The 20,356-nt window shown below is 46.0% G+C and overlaps 1 protein-coding gene across 3 annotated transcripts in view; it reads left to right on the top strand.

The window, feature by feature from the left end:
* The window catches only part of PARP9 (poly(ADP-ribose) polymerase family member 9), a 797,801-nt gene extending 777,992 nt beyond the window's left edge, over positions 1-19,809 (top strand). For all 3 annotated transcript variants that reach the window (XM_078682417.1, XM_078682418.1, XM_078682419.1), the window contains one exon: positions 19,132-19,809. In XM_078682417.1, coding sequence (XP_078538543.1) covers positions 19,132-19,421 — 290 coding nt within the window. In that variant the 3' untranslated portion in view covers positions 19,422-19,809. The remainder of the gene's footprint in view (positions 1-19,131) is intronic.
* Positions 19,810-20,356: the final 547 nt, after the last annotated feature.

The raw sequence follows: 20,356 nt of genomic DNA, 5'->3' as shown, positions 1-20,356 counted from the left end.
AAGAAAAAAATATCAATGTCGTAAATATGTTGTAAAAAATATATATTTTTTAAAAATGTTCAAAAAAGTCAAATGAAGTAAATAATACATATAATTAAATGAAACATAGTTGAAAATATTTAAAAATGATTACTAATACATATAGGGGTCGATTCCTATTTGGGATAAAACGCTCCGAATAGCTGTACGGAGCATTTTTCCCGTACAAATCGTACCCTGCAACGTCCCCCGTACGTACGACGAAGTACGATTCGTACCAGGAGCTGGACTCAGTACAAATCGTACAGAGACCGAACAAATCGAATCCCCGTACAAACCTCCCTCGGAACCCGCTGTACGCGACATCTGTACGGTTCGTGGCTGGTTTTTCCGACCCAGCAAGTATGATTCGTGTCGGGTACGCACCGTACAACGCTTTTTCTCGATCATGGGGTGTACGCACCGTACCCCATGTTCGCTGGGTGTACAGTGCATACACCCTGCGATTGCGGGGTACGGTGCGTACACCCCATGATCGCAGGGGTACACACCGTACCCCTGTGATCATGGGGGTACGGACCGTACGGTGTGTATGGGATTGTGTGCTATTCCGTACGAATCGCCCTTACCTGACGTGGACCGTACGAATCGCGTCCTCATACCCCGGTCCGGATCGTACTCGTCGGGTCGTACGGCATGTTTACGATTCGTACGGAGAGGGCTCCGGATACGAATCGTACTGACGTTTTTTTTCCAGGATCGGAATCGACCCCATAATGTTAAAATAAATAAACGTATACATATAAAATATAATATATATATACTTACTCAATAATATTCATAAATAGTTATTTTAATCTATATATATAAAAACGAAAGTATGTCTGTTTGTCCTTTATGTATTACTACACCTTTCATCCGATCGCCATGAAACTTTGGGAAGTTGTTGAGTACACTCCCGCGAAGGTTTCTGGCATCATTTTTTTAAAAATATCAGCCCCCCAGGGCCCTCATAATCTTTCGAATACTGATGTACGCACCAGACGGAAAAAACAAAAAATTGTGTATCCACAAGCACTCGAATAAATAAATAGAATTAAAACGACACTTTGAAATGTGTTCCATATTAAAATGAATAATAAAAATGACACAATGTAAATTGAATGTTATCATAACGAGTTTCCTTGAATTTCCTTTCTTCGGAGATCGCAGCAACGCGCGACGGGTAAGCTAGTAACTTATAAATTGTTAAAAAACATTTGATAAATTATAAATACATATATACAAATACAAAAGTAATATAAATAAAAATACAAACAAATATGACAAATTGAAAAACTACAATATTTTTAATGTTTTTAAAATAAATTATACTCAACATTAACTAAAACAATACAGAAAAGTATTGGGTAGCGGAGGGGAAAAAATTACTATTCCCACTCCAAAGAGTGCAAAGGTAGGAAAAGTGTTGGATAGCTTAGGGGTAAAAATTACTATTCCAACTCCAGAAAGTGCAACAGTAGGGAAAGTGTTGGATAGCGTAGGGGTAAAAATTGCTATTTCCACTCCAGAGAGTGCAACAGTAGGGAAAGTGTTGGATAGCATAGGGGTAAAAATTACTATTGCCACTCCAGAGAGTGCAACAGTAGGGAAAGTGTTGGATAGTGAAAAGGTTAAAATTACTATTCCCACTCCAGTGAGTCCAACAGTGGGGAAAGTGTTGGATAGCGTAGGGGTAAAAATTACGATTCCCACTACAGTGAGTGCAACAGTAGGGAAAGTGGTAGGGAAAGTGTTGGATAGTGAAAAGGTTAAAATTACTATTCCCACTCCAGTGAGTCCAACAGTGGGGAAAGTGTTGGATAGCGTAGGGGTAAAAATTACGATTCCCACTCCAGTGAGTGCAACAGTAAGGAACATATTGGGTAGCGTAGGGGTTATAATTGCTATTCCAACTCCAGAAAGTGCAACAGAAGAGAAAGTGTTGAATAGAGTAGGGGTAAAAATTACTATTCCAACTCCAGAGAGTGCAACAGTAGAGAAAGTGTTGAATAGAGATGGGGTAAAAATTACTATTCCAACTCCAGTGAGTGCAACAGTAGGGAAATTGTTAGCTAGAATGGAGGTAACAAATTACTATTCCAACTCCAGAGAGTGCAACAGTAGGGAAAGTGTTGGATAACGTAGCGGTAAAAATTACTATTCCCACTCCAAAGAGTGCAAAAGTAGGGAAAGTGTTGGATAGCGTAGGGATTATATTTGCTATTCCAACTCCAGAGCAGGCAACAGTAGGGAAAGTGTTGGATACCATAGGGGGTAAAAATTACTATTCTCACTCTAGAGAGTGCAACAGTAGGGAAAGTGTTGGATAGCGTAGGGGTTAAAAATAACATACTTATCAATTAAATATTTGTTTAGTTAAATAAAGATTTATTAATAAGTTAACAATAAATTAATTATAAATACCAATAAATAAAAATTAATAATTGCTTTAATAACATTAAATTACTACCCACCCTATTCCCCTATAAACACCCCCCCTACTTTGCTTAAAATGTAACACAATGATTATAATTATCAATTAGTCAATTAATAAAAATGTATTACCTATTAATAATTAATTAACAACACATTAATTATCAATACCAATAAATAATAATAAAAAAGAATTACCAATTAATAATTAATTAACAATACATTAATTATCAATACCAATAAAAAAGAATTACCAATTAATAATTTATTAACAATACATTAATTATCAATACCAATACATATTAATTTATTGGTACTTATAATAAATTACTTCCCACCCTATTCCCCTAGAAACACACTACCCGCTACTAAACTAAATTAACACAATTATTTTAATATAGCTCAGTCAATAAAAATAAATCACCAATTAATAATTAATAAACAATAAATTAACTATCAATTCCAAAAATAAAAAATATGAATTAATGTATTATAATTAATTTACTTCCCACCCTATTCCTCTATAAACCCACAACCTGCCCCAATAAAAAATAATACAATGAATATAATTATCAATTAATCAATGAATTACCAATTAATTACCTTTAAATGAATTAACAATACCAATAAATAAAAATGAATAATTACTTAATTACAAATAAATTACTTCCCACCCTATTCCCCTATAAATCCACACCCCGCTACAGAACTAAAATGCAAAATGTAATAAAAAAAAAAATTAATAATTTTAAAAACTATGAATTAATTTACTATAATTAAATTACTTCCCACCCTATTCCCCTATAAACCCACAATCCGCTATGGTACTAAAATGCAAAATACTAAACATGTGGAACACATACATATAAAATACATACTAAAATACACAACCCTAACATAAACATCGATATCATTAACTTAGAGATTTTTTCTATCGATATTACTAACTTCGATATTAACTAAAACAATATTTCTTACCTTCGGTTCGATATTCTGGTCACCGATATTTTTGATGTCGATATTCTGTCCCTAAGATATTTAAAACTCGATATTAATGTAGGTCGAAATAAAAAACTTGATTTTATGTCTGTGCACCAAATCAGTATGTTAAGTTATGAAATATATGGGTACTCTCTTAAAGATGACAACATAAAATGAGGAACAATTTGTCATAGATTAGAAATGGCCTCGATTAAGGAGTTGTTTTAAAATTATGTATTTAACTAGTCAGCTGTTTTTTATATCAACGTATTTTGACTGAGAAGATATATTTTGGTTTCATTTTATTTGCGAAAACAAGAGTTTGCTGTTCCTGAGGGAGAGGGGGTGTGGGGGTCAGGAAAGGCGAACAATAGCCGGGTGTCCAGAAGTGGAAGAAGTGGAGTGGCTCCTATAATGAGTAAGGGCCTTCACACCCTAAGGGGTGTCATGCTTCATCATAGGGCAGCTCCTCGGGCCGGCGCTGCAATGCCTTACGGGCCCCGCAGGGGGGCTCTTTACCGGAGGTCTTGTCCACAAGGGACATTTCTTGTCACAATATTTTAATTAAAGATGATAAACTGGAGGCTCCCTTCCTCCTCCTCCTCCTCCTCCCCGGGGCGGGGTCCGGACCATGCTTCAGCCCCAAGAGGAGCCGGTGCAGTGACCGCCTTGGAGGGAGTGACCGAGCTCCGCTTTCAGCTGGATGATCCTTTTCCATCTCACCTGGAGGCGAAGACTACATATAACAGTCTAGCCCCTGACAGGGAGCCACAAAAAGGTGGCCTCTGCAAAGAGCTGCTGGTGGCCGACAACATCCTCCCTGTGCAGTGGAAAGCTGCGGAGGCCAGGATCCTGCTGTTTCGATAACTCCTTCCTGGACAACCTCTTCCTTCAAACCATTGACCGCTTCGGGTCTGCGGTGGGGCAACTGTGACACTGATTGGAGAGCTCTTGGGTCAGTGACAGCAGCCACTGCTGGAGGATAGACTACAACAGTGACTTGTGAAGCTAACCCGAGGATGGTCCAGCGGCGACAACCAGAGCACATAGCCCAGCCAGAGCCTTTAACTCTTTTAAGTTCTTTAGCTACTCTAGCTGACAGTACCTTGGCTGCAAACATAAATGGGTCCTAGTCTAAGCTTTCAAGCACCAACACCTGTCTAGGGGTACACGGTATGGTGCTAGCATCTCACTGGGCATGGACACTGGTTGTTGGAGCGACCGAGGGCTGTATGTGAAGGTGCTGCAGCACTGATATGTGAATAGGCACTAGAACTGATATCTGAAGAGACAGCCTCATTGATATCTGAAGGGTTCCAACCCCTGCATGTTTGCTAAAAGTGGAAGTTGCAAGGGCACTGCTGACAATATTTACAGGGGCCCTGCTGCCAGTTGCAATGTCTAGAGACACACGGCGAGTCTCAGCGGAACATGTAGGGAATAGCCTTGATCTCACTCCTGCTTGCTTAGACCTAGAAAGTCATTTATACAGAAAATTAAATGGCTAGCCAAAGAAAACCCTGCTGTCCTTTTCACAAAATTAAAGGTGGGAGTGAGCAGTGTCCGCTCTAATGTCGATATGGGACCCTTCCCCTCAGTCAATCAGAGAATTGTAAGTGCGCTATTCACCTGTGAGGGTCGTTCAGGGAGGGGACGCGTCTGATGTCCGTCGATAGCTCGTTCCAAGTTTTAGTTGCAATGTAAGAGAGAGATTTTCCGCCTGCTCTGGCTCTCTGGATGGGCAGGGTTTCGGCTAGTGGGAGGTTGGCAGATCGGAAGTCTCTTTTAGGTACGTGGAAGTTTATTCTGTCGTTGAGGTATTTGGGTCCGTTGTTGTGTAGGCATCTGTTTGAGGCTGTAGAAGTGTCTTACATAAAACTGGTAGAGCATATACATTCTTTCCCAGTTACATACAGTGCACAAAGAACCCCTCCCTGCCGTCTCCACTGCTTGTTAACTCGTCAGTTTATTATCTGATCACCGTCTGCCCCCTGCCCCACCACATATTCAACAAAGCCGACGCAGCCATCGCACCCCAACTTCAGAAAGTGATCAACACCTCCTTCGAGACATCCACATTCCCAGGAAAACAGGAAGCACGCCGAGATCAACGCCCTTTTCAAAAAACCCAAGGCGGACCCCAAGGACCGCAAGAACTTCCGACCCATCTCCCTGCTCCCGTTCTCGGCGAAGGTCATTGAGAAAATCGTCAATACACAACTGACCCAATACCTTGAAGACAACAACACCCTGGACCCATCCCAGTCCGGATTCCGAAGAAACCACAGCACCGAGACAGCCCTCATCGCCGCCACAGACGACATAAGGGCCCACCTGGACAACGGCGAAACATCAGCCCTCATCCTCCTGGACCTGTCAGCCGCCTTCGACACGGTCTGCCTCCAAGAAGCCGGAATCCAAGAGAAAGCCCTGGACTGGACCACTTCTTTCCTCTCCGCAAAACCCAGAGCGTCCGTTCCCCCCCCCCCTTCCGTTCCAAAGCCACCAACATCATTTGCGGCGTAGCACAGGGCTCTTCTCTCAGCCCGACACTGTTTAACATCTACATGGCCCAGGTCGCCCGCCAGCACGATCTCAACATCATCTCCTACGCCGGCGACACCCAGCCAATCCTCTCCCTCACCAGGGACCCACACACCGCCAAAACCAACCTCCATGAAGGAATGAAGGCTGAAGCAGATTGGATGAGGAACAGCCGACTGAAGCTTAACTCGGACACATCATCGGCTCCACCTCCTCTGAGTGGGACGACTCCTGGTGGCCGACCACGCTAGGAACAGCACCGACACCCACCGACCACGCACGCAACCTGAGTTTCATCCTCGACTCCTCCCTCTCCATGTGGAAGCAGTTCAACGCCGTCGCCTCCTCCTGCTACAACACCCTCTGCATGCTCTGCAGGATCTACAAGTGGATCCCCACTGAAACAAGAAGAACAGTGACCCAGGCCCTCGTCCGCAGCAGGCTAGACTACTGCAACGCACTCTACACAGGACTCCAGGCCAAACACCTACGACGACTGCAACGCATTCAAAACGCCTCCGCCGGCTGGTCCTAAACGTCCCTCGCCGCAGCCACATCACCCCCCACCTGAGATACCTACATTGGCTTCCCATCGAAAAGAGGATCACCTTCAAGCTATTCACCCACGCATACAAAGCCCTCCACAACACCGGACCAGCCTACCTCAACGGCCGACTCAGCCTCTACACCCCCACCCGCCAGCTCTGCTCCGCAGACTGCGCCCTCTCCATCGTCCCCTGCATCCAAAGAGTGACCGCAGGCCTCCCACGTATCCAACGAACGACCATCGGCGGAAGATCCTTCTCCTTCCTCGCCGTCAAGCCCTGGAACACCCTCCCCATCCGCCTGCGGCAGACCGAAGACCTCCCAACCTTCAGGAGACTTCGCAAGACCTGGCTCTTCGAACAGTAGCAGCTCCCCTCTCCCCCCTCCCCCCCCACCCCACCGCGCCTAAAGACCCTCAAGGGTGAGTAGTGCGCTTTATAAATGCACTGATTGATTGATTGATTTGTTCGGAATCCAAGATGCAAAATCTGCCTGCCTAGGGTAACAGTTTTATTGTTTATTTTACCTGTTCAGAACAATGTGAAGCAGCTACCTATTTGTGATCTGCAAGGTGTGCCGGTGAAAGAAAGCTTGTTCCATCTCCTGCCGTGAAGTTGGGTAAACCACAAGCAGCCTCGTAGACTATATAATAAAGAAATCTGCACATATAAAAACAATAAACCTAATATCTACCTACTAGAAGCTTGTGGTCTAGGCCTGGCACAGTGAGATCTTGAGATCTGTGACTCTGGAACTGTGTGTGGTCTGATGTCAGTGCAGATGGCATTCTGTGAATGGTGTTGAGCTGGACACCTCTCAACCCAAGGACTGCCCTAAAATGTAAATGTCGGAATTTGTAAAGCGCACAGCTACCTCCACCGGAGGTGTCCCGGCGCTGTCCGTATACCGCTTAGGAACCCTTCCTGGCTTTCCTGGGAAATGTCCACTCCTGGGCACCCCCCAGGTGCAGCCAGGCATCCCAGCGCTTTTGGGGCCGTTGTGGAGACTAAGCAAGCTATTGCCCAGAGTTGCAGCGTGGGACCCATGATCAGAACAGGCACTGAGGCGAGAATATCCAGTCAGGGGAATTAATGAGCCGGAGACCCGCCGAGGCGGGAATCGAACCCTGGTCCCTGGCCAGAGCTCTGCATCAAGGTCTGCCTGCTTTAACCATTGATCCACACTTCTCCACACTCTCCCTAAGATATGTCGGTATGCTCTGTGTGGTGTTGGTGTCTGTGTAGATGACTGTGTGGTTTTGGATATGTGGCATTGTGCGGTCTCTCTTTGCTGGTGAGACTGTATGTTTGCCACTGACACTGTCTGATCTTCAAAACGAACACTTCTCCCCGGCACTGTGCAGCACTAGAACATGCTGCCCAACCAGCCGAGCTGCTAATAAAGTTAGTAGAGCATGATTAGATGCTAGTAGGGTCTGTAGAGTGCCGAGTTCTGCTTGCTGGAGCAGATATTAGTTTTGGTGATCTTGCACGCTGTCACTGTGGTTTTGATGTCTAATCAGTTGAAACTGTATGATCTTGAGATGTTTGTACTCCCTACGCTGTGTAAGATCTTCATTTCCAAGACTGGCATTGTGCAATATTGGTTGAACCCAATGCTCCTCCTCTCCCAGGACAGGCCATATTAACGGAGTTGCTAAATATGTAAAAAGAAAATGTTCGACAGGTCGAAACAGCCCAAAACCTGTTAATATGTTTACATTGTCCATTTGTTAGTGCATCACATACGACAATTGATTTTCTTGAATCGCTCACAATTGCAAACTGAAAAGCTTCTAAGCATTTCTAATTTTTAGCAGCTAAGAGAAGCACAGAGTGGCAAGGTGACCTGTCCAATATAACAGAGTTTGTTCAAATACATGAGTCAGGCTCTAAACCCAGGTGTCCTGATTCCTAAGACTGCATTTTGGCTACTAACTGATATCTACTCTGACAGTTTTCTTGGTGAAGCACTTATATGTGAGGCGTGGTGCCGATACTAACCATAAGCTCCTGGGGCTAGGGGTTTCTGTGGGTACAAAGTCCGGTATTATTCTTGGAATGATTGAGAGCATAGAGGGCTGAGCCACGGTACTGGTGTCGTTCCATTGATGACAGAATGCTGCTGAGCCCTCAGCGACCATCGACCCTGCTTGCAGGTTAGGCCGCTCCCTACACCGCACAGCACCGCCTGTGCGTCCGTGACTCTAAGACCGCTGCTTCCTCTTCCCTGAGTTCGATCCCCCTGTGTCATGCCTGACCCCGTTTTTGTGACTGCTGCCCGTTTTATTTATTTTTTGCTGCCTTTTGTTATTTGGGGCCTCTTTCGTACTTTCCTGCGCTGTGTGCCCCTTTTTGCCGCCTTTTTTCCTTTCTTGCCTTCTGTTCTCCCGCATTCACCTGTCGCGGCTTCCTGCAGCCCGCCCCCCACTCGCCTATTCACCACCCCACTCCTGCCTCCCAGCTGCTCCTCCCTCCCACCTCCCCATATATGGCAGACTCGCCTAAGGCAAGCCCGTCTGCGTCCGTCCGTGCCTGGCGGTGCGCAGCGCCAGGACTCCTGGCCCTCGCGAACATCAGGACACCCGCCTCTGCTACGACTCCAGCACCCTCCACGCACTCATGGCCGGACGATCACGCACCTGCTGCCTGGCCGCACCGAAGCGCACTCAAGGACCCTTCTGCTGCCGGAACTGCAGCTTGACCAGCATCCGGCTCGCCAACCCTCCTACCAAAGAACCCAACTTCCTCAGATGCATCCTGCTCCACCCGCAAACACACCGTCAAACTCTGGGACCTACTCGACACCAACGCCCCAGACGTCGCCTTCCTGACAGAGATCTGGCTGAACCCCTCCTCGGCACCCGACATCGCCATAGCTATCCCGGAAGGCTACAAGATCACCCGCAAGGACCGCACCAACTGAGTAGGAGGAGGAATTGCCATCGTCCACAGGAACACTCTCAAAATCTCAACAGACGCCGACGACACCCTCAGCACCGTCGAACACCTGCACTTCCGGATCCACACCGACCCCAACACCACCCTCAGAGGAACCCTCGTCTACAGACCCCGCAGACCATGACCGCAGTTTAGCGACTCCATCACCGACTTCAACAGCACACCCGCCCTCGCCTCAACGGACTACATCCTCCTCGGGGACCTGAACTTCCACCTCGAGAACAACAACGACTCCAACTCCTCCACCCTGATCGACAACCTCGGACTCAGACAACTCGTCACAAAACCCACTCCTCCGGCCACATGCTTGACCCCATCTTCTCAGCAAGCTCCCATGTCTTCTTCAACCACACCACCGAACTCCACTGGATCGAGCACTGCTGCATCCACTTCACCTGCCAGAAACCCACCACACACCACCACACCCAGCAGATGTCTCGCCGCTGCTGGAGCAAAGTCACGAGGACCAGCTTACCACCGCCCTCGCCCAGAGTCCAGCCACAGACCTGACTGACCAAGACGCCGCAGCCCATAGCCTCAGACAGTGGATCAATGACTGCTCCAACACCCTCGCCCCGCCCAAGAAGCCCTCCAACACCAACACCAGCAAGAGAGCCAGCTGGTTCATCAAAGACCTCCCGGCCTCCAAGAGAACCTGCCAAAAACTAAAAAAAAAACTGGATCCGTGAGCGAACACCGGAAAACTACACAGCCCACAAGAACGCCACCCACAGACAACACCACCTCCTCAGATCTGCCAAAAGAACCTCCTTCAAAGACCCCCTAGACAACAACGCACACAACAGCAAAGTGCTCTTCAACATCGTGAAGGAACTCTCCAACCCCAGGTCCAACACCAACGACATCCCACAGTCACAAGACCTGTATTACTCGCTGGCCAGCTTCTTCCATCGAAAGATCGCAGACATGCACGACACCTTCCACACCGACACCACCCCGGCAACAGCATAGACCCCCCACTCCCACGACCACCAGTCGCACCAACCGCCTGCTCGCCTGGACCAACATCAACGACGACGACACCATCAAGATCATGAACACCATCCACTCCGGATGCCCGGAAGACCCCTGCCCTCACCACATCTTCAACAAAGCCAGCAGCACCATCGCAGCTCATCTCCGGAAAACCATCAACATCTCCTTCGAGACAGCGACCATCCCAGAGAGCTGGAAGCACGCAGAGATCAACGCCTTACTCAAGAAACCCAAGGCAGACCTCAAGAACTTCCGACCCATCTCCCTACTCCTGTTCCCGGCGAAGGTCATCGAAAAGGCAGTCAACAAACAACTGACCAGCTTCCTCGAGAAGAACAGCATCCTAGACACGACCCAGTCTGGGTTCCGCAGCAACCACAGCACCGAAACTGCCCTCATCGCTGCCATGATGACATCAGAACCCTGCTTGACAACGGAGAAACCACGGCCCTCATCCTCCTGGACCTGACAGCCGCCTTCGACATGGTCTGCCACCGCACACTACGAACACACCTCTATGACGCCGGAATCCAAGAGAAGACCCTGGACTGGACTACCTCCTTCCTCTTCGGCAGAACACAGAGCGTCTGCCTTCCTCCCTTCTGCTCCGAAGCCACCACCATCATCTGCGGCGTATCCCAAGGCTCATCCCTCAGCCCAACGTTGTTCAACGTCTACATGGCACCGCTCGCCCACGTCGCACGACAGCACGACCTCAACAACATCTCCTACGCTGACGACACCCAGCTGATCCTCTTCCTCACCAAAGACCCCCACACCGCCAAAAACAACCTCCACAAAGGAATGAAGGCCGTCGCCGACTGGATGAGAAACAGCCAACTGAAGCTGAACTCGGACAAGACGGAGCTCCTCATCCTCGGATCCACCCCCTCGGCCTGGGACGACTCCTGGTGGCTGACTGCACTAGGAGCCCCCCCTACACCCACCGACCACGCACACAACCTCGGGATCATCCTCGACTCCACCTTTTCCATGATGAAGCAGGTCAACGCCGACTCCTCCTCCTGCTTCACCACCCTCCACATGCTTCGCAAGATCTTCAAGTGGATTCCCACTGAAACAAGAAGGACGGTCACCCAGGCCCTCGTCAGCAGTAGACTGGACTACGGAAACGCAGGAGCCATGGCCAAACTCCTGAAACGACTCCAACGCACCCAGAACGCCTCTGCACGCCTGATCCTCGACATCCCTTGCTGCCCACTTGAGGGACCTGTACTGGCTCCCCATCAACAACAGGATAACCTTCAAACTCCTCACCCACGCACACAAGGCACTCCACAACACCGGACCAGCGTACCTCAACAGCCGACTCAGCCTCTACACTCCCACCCGCCAGCTCCGCTCCGCAGACCACGCCCTCGCCACCGTCCCCCGCATCCAAAGAGTGACCGCCGGCGGCAGAGCATTCTTTCACCTCGCCGCCAAGAAATGGAACACCCTCCCCATCTGCCTGCGGTAGACCGAAGACCTTCTTACCTTCAGGAGACTTCTCAAGACCTGGCTCTTCGAACAGTAGCAGCTTCCCCCCTAGCGCCTTGAGACCCCCACGGGTATGTAGTGCGCTTTATAAATGCTATGATTGATTGAGTGCAATGCTGCTGGATGCACACTCATTCATGCACTAAGGCAAGCCCGTCTGCGTCCCGGAGGCGACCGGTGCCCGGAATGCTGTTTGCATACCATCTGGTCAGGATAAACATGTCTCCTATAGTATAGATAGTCCCTACACCATTGGGAAGAATTGAGTTGCAGACCCCATTTTCTTGTGCAGGGGAAACATAACCGCTTGTCTTGCAATCACTGTGAGTGGAGACCCCAACCTTATTTTAGGAAATACAGTACTAACCTTAACATGTGCACTTACAACACTATGCGGGATGGTGTTGGGGGTTATGTGAAGGCATTCCTATTAAATACTCGCTCGGTTAAACAACACGAACTTCAAATCCATGACCTTTTAGTAGATTCCACTCCTGATTTGCTGATTCTAACGGAGACATGGCTGACTGAAGCATCCAATCCTACGATTGCTAGTGCAATCCCCCCTGGTTACTTTATTCTGAGAAAAGATCGAGTCGAAGGCAGAGGAGGGGGGTAGCCTTGATTTACCAGAGTTCCTTTAACTGTGCTGTGTTACCCACTCTGGAGTTAGTAGGAGCTGAGAGTTTGGGCTTTCTTCTTACTATCTCAGCACAACAGTCCATTGCTGGCCTAGTTATTTATTGTCCTCCGGGGCCAGCCGGAATTTTTTTAGAGTCACTTAGCCATGTTATCTCCCTCATAGCAGCTAAATATAGCCATTGTCTACTTCTGGGGGACTTCAACATACACATGGACAGTAATTCTGACCCAGAGTCAGTAAGATTGTATGAATGTATGGAGATACTGAATATGTACTGAACAATTTTGGTGACAGTTCCCTGCTATTCATTAGGAAACATCCCTCTCAATTATGAAGTCCCTCAAATCTGGCTCACCATCTGACCCCTGCCCGGCTAAAATACTATCATCGACTGCAGAGGTACTCAATCCTGTAGTAAATTTCATTCTTAATACTGCTGTTCGGGGGGGTCTTATGCCTCAGTCCTGGAAACATGCCAAAATACTCCAGCTGCTGAAAAAACTATCAGCAAATCCTGCTGCTGCCTGTAATTACAGGCCCATTTCTCTACTGCCTTTCTTCTCTTTCTCTAAGGTCTTGGAGAAATATGTCAATATGATTACCACAGAATACGTGGAGGCCAATCATCTTCTTCATTCCAGTCAGTCCGGTTTCAGGGCTAATTTCAGCACAGAAACTGCACTACTGGAAGTTGATGAAGCTATTATAACCCAATTGGATAAAGGAGGAAATGCACAATTGGTGTTGTTGGACCTCTCTGCTGTCTTCGACACCGTACCCCATAATACACTGCTTAGCAGACTGGAGGAGTATGGTGTCGGAGGTACTGTATTGAGCTGGTTCACATCCTTTCTTAAAAACCGCAAACTAACTATTTGGTCCCCTCCTTTCACCGCCGATATACTGCCTATGAACGTCCGAGTTCCTCAGGGCTCAAATTTGAACCCTACTCTGTTTAATTTGTACATGGCCCCTCTCGCACTCATAGCCGAGAAGCATAGTGCGAAAATTATTTCATATGTGGACGATACACAACTGCTGTTCACAAGTGAGAAGGGGGCCGAGTTCAACAGCAATGCTATTAAAAATAGTTTTTCCGAGGTTTTGTCCTGGCTCAGAATTATTCAATTGAAATTTAACTCCGATAAATCTGAGATTATTTTCTTTTGCTCCGCTCCGGCCCCTGCGATGCCTGGCTTAATTAGTGGCCGCAAGATATGTCCCCCCCTTCAGCACCAGTGACTACGGCTTAAAATGTAGGGGTGAAACTGGATTCCGGAACCTGCTTTGTGTTGTTGAGACTGCTGCGAAACTTCCTCCCCCTACTTTCTGTCTCGCATAGAAAGACGGTCCTACAGGCCTTGGTGATCTCCAGGTTGGATTATGTCAACTCCCTCTACCTTTGCCCTCCTGCGTACCAGGTCGGCTGTCTTCAAGTGATCCAAAACGCTGCAGCCAGAGCCATTTTTCTGGCAGGTCCCAGGACACACAGGACCCCTCTGCTAGTCTCTCTGCATTGGCTCCCGGTCCAGAAACGGATCCTTTTTAAATCATTGGTGCTGGTCTTTAAAGCCGTCCATAAGATTGGGACTCCTTACCTCAATGAAAGATTTCAGCATTACATTCCCCAGCACACTCTGAGGTCTTCCGCTCAGCTTCTGACCTTCACTCCCAAGGTCAGGTTGTCGAGGATCGGGGGCAGATCCTTTCAAGTGGCAGCCTCTCGTTTATGGAACTCTCTGCCACTAGGTCTCAGACAGGCACAAGACCTACTCTTGTTTAGGCGGAAATTAAAGACCTGGCTGTTTCAGCTGTAATCCCCGTGGATTACTTTTTCGCAATCAGAGTTTCTCTTTCTGTTAGTTGTTGCGTGGTCTTTGTTTTAGCGCCGGGACACTCCAGGGAGTAGCCGCGCGCTTTATAACTGCCATATAACGTAACATAACATAACTCACTTGTCTTTTCATCTGTTTGCACTCTAATTATTCACCCATCCATTAGCACTCACATCGATACACACAACCATACGCACAAATCCTACAGTCATTGAAGTAGAGCTTTCAGATGTTTATAAAAAACCAGGCATACTTTGGGATGCACACTCATTCATGCAGTCACTTATCTATTCATCTGTTTGCACTTTCTAATTATTCACCCATCCATTAGCACTCACATCGATACACACAACCATACGCACAAATCCTACAGTCATTGAAGTAGAGCTTTCAGATGTTTATAAAAAACCAGGCATACTTTGGGATGCACACTCATTCATGCAGTCACTTATCTATTCATCTGTTTGCACTTTCTAATTATTCACCCATCCATTAGCACTCACACCAATACACACAACTAGACGCACAAATCCTACAGTCATTGAAGTTGAGCTTTCACATGTTTAACAAACGCCAGGCCTACTGGCTGTGACAGTGTTCATTTTAATAGTGTCAGGCTAGAAGCAGATGAAGGGCTATGGCATTTAGTGGATGTTTACTATGTGCCATTGACTTTATATTATGGCATTGGTGATGTGGAAGAGTAGTTCCCTACTGCACACACAGCAAACACTTCTCTCCTATTATTAGAAGCCACTTTTCCAATACTGGCAGAGGCTTCACCTCAGATCCTGGCAGCCTGCTACCTGCACTCACTGAGCTTTCTTGTGCTGACGACGGCTGTCGCTAGATCGCTCGCAAACAGCTCTTACACAGTACAGCTTAGAAGTATTGGTTTTGCCAATGCTTGTTTAAAACTAGTGTTTGGGGGTCTGTGGGGCAATGATTGAGGGTAGCAGTGTAAGGAACAAATAAAATGTATAAGATGTCTACAGCCACGGTGGCACACTTTTTAATGAGGTATCAGATATTCACGGGAGGCATTGACGGAGAGAACCCATTGCACTAAAAGTATTGCATATAACACAGATGAGTAACCCATCAAAAGTTCAACTATATTTTCTGCTAAATTATTCTCATGTAATTATGGGAGTCTAATTGATGCTTCAGATGCACAACTCCACCTACGTTTAATAAAAACTGTAACCCATTGAATACTTGTAATTATGTCCATTGGATAGTGGTTCTGGTAAGTAGATGGATAAATGCTTTTTGTCCATTATTTTATGAAAAGTCTCTAAATGGACAGAATCACTTGCCTCTGGTAAAAAAAAAATACAATTCTGTTCTCTCTTTGTGATTTTCTCTAATATTCATTGAGAGTATAAATTATATATTGAAAACAAATGTCACAGTAATATAAAAACTGCAAGTTCAACGTTAAGTTTAAAGCTCTATATCCAACGAGCATCTCAACAAATCCAGTCTGGTGAGATGCACTACATAGGGGACTGAATGGCATTCGTAATGGGACGAGGGGATATCCTTATATGTGGATTAACTCCTGTTGTACCTTGCTGACCGTGATACCTCCTTACACAGTTATGGCAGTTATTTCGTTTTTGGCATGAAGTGGAAAACTCTCATTTTCCCCTTGAGAAGGGACACCATCTTACCTAACACCGTGTATCCACTTTGAGTGAATACTTTGGGCTTTTTTTATTTTTTTATTTTTATCAGAATGCCTAGTGACGTAATTATGGCTGACAATGTCGTTAGTGCCTTAGCCCAACTCACAGAGGAAGTGCCCTACAGGTGGGTTCTGCCCTCGCCCTGCTGAGTACCGTGGCTCTCCGTAAAATTACTACCCTTCCTTAATTTCTTGAAGGTTAGCAGAATACTTCTTTTAGGGGTTCCCTAGAAATTGTTTATGAAATGCTATTCTGTGGTTCGCATTCTACTAAGGAATGGGGTTAGCCATAGAATATTGCTGGCCTCCCTCAGTAAAGGAAGGTATGATGGCACAATGTCTCTTTGAGAATCATTGGGCTCTCTACTTAGTACTTTTGAATGCCATGGTGTTCTGTCCCCATCAAGAGCCTTCCTTGACCATTTATAGATAAGCCCTGGGACGAGAGGATGTTCTAGCGCTGCTCGTGGGAGGGTCTCATTGAGCTCTCTGCCCCCACCAGGGCATCAATACGAGCTTGAAAGGCCACTACTCATTGACGGCTCCTTCTCTAAAGTGGAGTAGGGTCAGCCCACTGCTCGAGAAATTAAAAATTGAAAAATAAAATTATAATAACTTAACATCATAATAACTTTATTTAAATGTATTGGCTCCGTTTGGGCTGGGGCTGGGCGGGCTGGACTGTTTAGAGGCTGGGGGAGGAGTGGTGGTACCCTCCTAAGTGCGCATGAATGTTTGTCTGGCCCTCTGAGGCCAGACAAACATTCATGCGCACTTTGCATCTTCTACACCCAGGCTGCATTACAGCCTGGGTGGAGAACATGCCCAGGGTCCTATTCCCTGTCTGAGTGCCGCACCATGGCCCTCAGACCAATCACAACGCTGCATTGCAGCATTTTGTGATTGTCTCAGGGGAGCCTGAGTGCTTCCTGCTTCCACAGAAACCAGGACGAGGACGAGAGGCCGGACGAAAGGCGGCATCAGGCTGCATCAAGATAAGGGGGATTTTTTACATTTATTTTTAATTCCCCTCCCCTCTACCCCCCTTCCCGCCCTCCACACCCATTCGGTAGCAGCCGCTACTGCCACTACTGGATGTAAAGAGATCATGACTCTTGAGACCTCACTCTGGGGACTGAGCTCTGCTGGGTGACCCAAGAGATCTGAAAGGACTTTGTAGGTTTGACTTGATTGGGACCTCTAAAATGGATGATGTGTGGGGTGAGATTTGCTTGAAAACCCTTACAGGTTAGACCTTACCAACAATATATTCAATCACTTGAAAAATGTCCTGCACAAATAAGCTGGCAAGCAATAGGATCGATCGGCAAAGCACTACCAGATTCAAATAGAGTGCTGTACCAACTGTTGGTGAACAAGGCTATATCATTGCTATTCAAAACAATGTTCAGTGAAGCTCCAGACAAGCTTATTAAATTGCGGGATACATGGTAATAGGCTGTTGCTCTGGCGCTTATATATGAGAGGCTTGTGCCGCCGAAGCTTCACTTTTTCTAAACCTCTGGTGGTGAAACTTCTCAACCTTATCGATGAGGCCACACATAGCCACTTTAAGTGCCTTTGAATGGTCTCATAGATATGGAGAAAGGCAAGGCAGTGAAAGTTGCTGCATTGCTGTACTCTACGCCAAGGAAGTGTTCTATGGGCATTATAGTGGGTTTTCCCAGGCAGTACTCATGGGTTTTGACTCTGCTCCAGATTTACTTAATCGTGTAAACCTGGCGAAGCGCCCAAAACCTTACTACTCCCCAGGGAAGGCGTAACGAGAAGAAATATTTGGATTTCCCCTTGTGTTTTTTCTCTTTTCAGGCGTGCTGCATTCTACAGTATGCATAGAATGAGGAAAGCACCTTTCTCTATTGTTTTTGTGCATGAAGGGACCTCTTCCTGCACAAAAACAATCCTGCCCACAACTATGGAACCCTTGCATCATTGTGCAAGGGTGCCTGCGTTGGCGCTGGGCTTCCAAAACGGGGCCAGCACAGGCAGAAAGGGCAGGAATGGACCGCATTGCTTAAATAAAGTGCATTCATGCCCTTTCGCTTTGGTGTAGGGCAGCACAGCAAGGTGCCTTGCTGTGCTGCCCTACGCCAGATTGCCATAAATGAGGCCACAAGTGTAGACAATTGTGATAAGGCGAAGTTAATTCCCAGGAAGGAGGCAATTCGGTCAGGGTTTACACTGATTGAATTGAAATTAGTAAATATTGTATACAACAAATGGAATATAGATTGGCAGGATGGACTCTGTGGCAGAGTCCAACTATTAAAGTGTTCTGGGAAAATGTGAAGAAATGTCTAAGTGAAGTCCGGGGGGCCTCGGTCCAGATTTCTGAGAAGACGGCATTGCTGGAAGTGTGGGGAGAGTCTGCCTCTTGGAAATTCAACACTACTGCTATTTGGATGTGAGCATGGCCAGGCGAAACATTGATCAACTCTGGGGAATCTGTCTTCCCCAGAGATGGATGCACCTGTGTATGGTGGTAGTGAAGGTATGCAGTGCGAGTCAGGGTTGCTAGAAAAAGCTTGGAAAAATGTTCGAATTCTGGCAGATTTACTGTGGCCTCCGATAGTGAACCCTTCAAACCTCTACCCTATTCCATGATGGATTTGCCTTTTTTTTAAGAATTGGATGCTCCCACGTGGTCCTTATATGATGCGAACACAGGAATTGATGGCTCTGTTCTTATTATGCTACTGGATTAAATGTTCTATAGTGTCTTGGAGATTCGGTTTGGAACTCTCTCTCCCGCTGTATGGAGGACTAAGATGTCGTAGTATTTGATCATTTATATTGTTGAGACAATATAGAAACCTGGAGGATACATCATGTATTAATTAGTAGTGAAACACTGGCGAACTCCTTCCCGTATTGAGACTCACTTTTGACACACCTGCATTTTGCACTCCATTCAATAGACAAAAAAAGTAATTAACTCATATTTCATTTATATTTTCACAGAACCACGCTACGGAGCTGGAATGTATTTTAGTAAATCTCTAAAACGTCTACAAGCAACTAACAAGCAGATGTCCGTTCCGGATCAATATGTTTACATCTTCCAAGCTGAAGTAATCACAGGCTCCTTCACCAAAGGCAAAGAGTCTTACATTCTGCCCCCTCCAGTAGGCGAAGATTGCATGGATTTGCATGACAGTGTTGTAGATGTGACAACAGCCCCAGAAACCTATGTAATTTTTAACAGCAGCCAGGCCGTTCCACTGTTCTTGTTTACTTGTAAAATAATATGATAGAAACCGAAATCTACAGCTCAGATCTGATATATCTTTACTGCAAGATCAATAATAGGATTCATGATAAAGCTTGCAAATTGTAGAGTTTTTATTAGCCGTGCATCTTTCAATAATTTTGATACTCTTAGAGAAATTGCTTGTGTTCTTCATAACTGCTATTTTTTTTCTCATACATATTTTTGTTCGAAACGAGTTGTAGTCATTATATAAAGTTAGTACAGAGAAACATATATGGACACACACTAAAGCATTTTCACGTGTATGTAAATACAAAATCACAGTTCAAAATTAAATTGAACTTTGTTGTGTTTTATAACAGTGAAGCTACTAAGAGCAACAGTAATACACAAAAGTGTTCAATCAAATAAAACTTATTAACCACTAATTGACTTCTGCCCTTCTTAGCAGTTGGTTTGGTAAATGGGGATTTGAATGTCAGTTGAACACCCCTCTGATAAATGTAGTTCTGTTGGAATACTAAAGTTTTTGCTTGACTCCTACTCCCCCCGGAGACCTTTTGGCACTCTATATTCACGGTCTATATAATTCGGAGAGGGGGTGGAGGGAAAGGTGGGGCAGACAACAGAAGTCCGCATTGTGTGTTCTCTGTTTGCGTTTAATAATGAATTAAAAAAGAAGCATGCAGCTAAAACGATTAGCAACTTCCTTCAATGTTCCTTTTGTTACTCCTAACACCTTTTAGCGTTTCTTTGAAGCAGCTGTTTACACAAACTTAGGGCCACTTGGTATAAGACAAATATTTTCTAAATCAACAATACATTTACTTGTTATGATGCTTTATGTTTTTTTTATGATCTTTATTAAAGTTTCATAGGATACAAGATGTAACTTTATAAGGGATTGGTTTCAATTTCAAAATCATAATGCAATCATCGATATAGTCAGATAGACAAATCCACAACAAACCCACC

The sequence above is a fragment of the Lissotriton helveticus genome, chromosome 3_1 (assembly GCF_964261635.1).
Source record: "Lissotriton helveticus chromosome 3_1, aLisHel1.1, whole genome shotgun sequence".
In the NCBI taxonomy this organism is placed as follows: Eukaryota; Metazoa; Chordata; class Amphibia; order Caudata; family Salamandridae; genus Lissotriton; species Lissotriton helveticus.
Note: the sequence above shows the minus strand (reverse complement) of the source record. Positions and strands in the feature narration are given on the sequence as shown.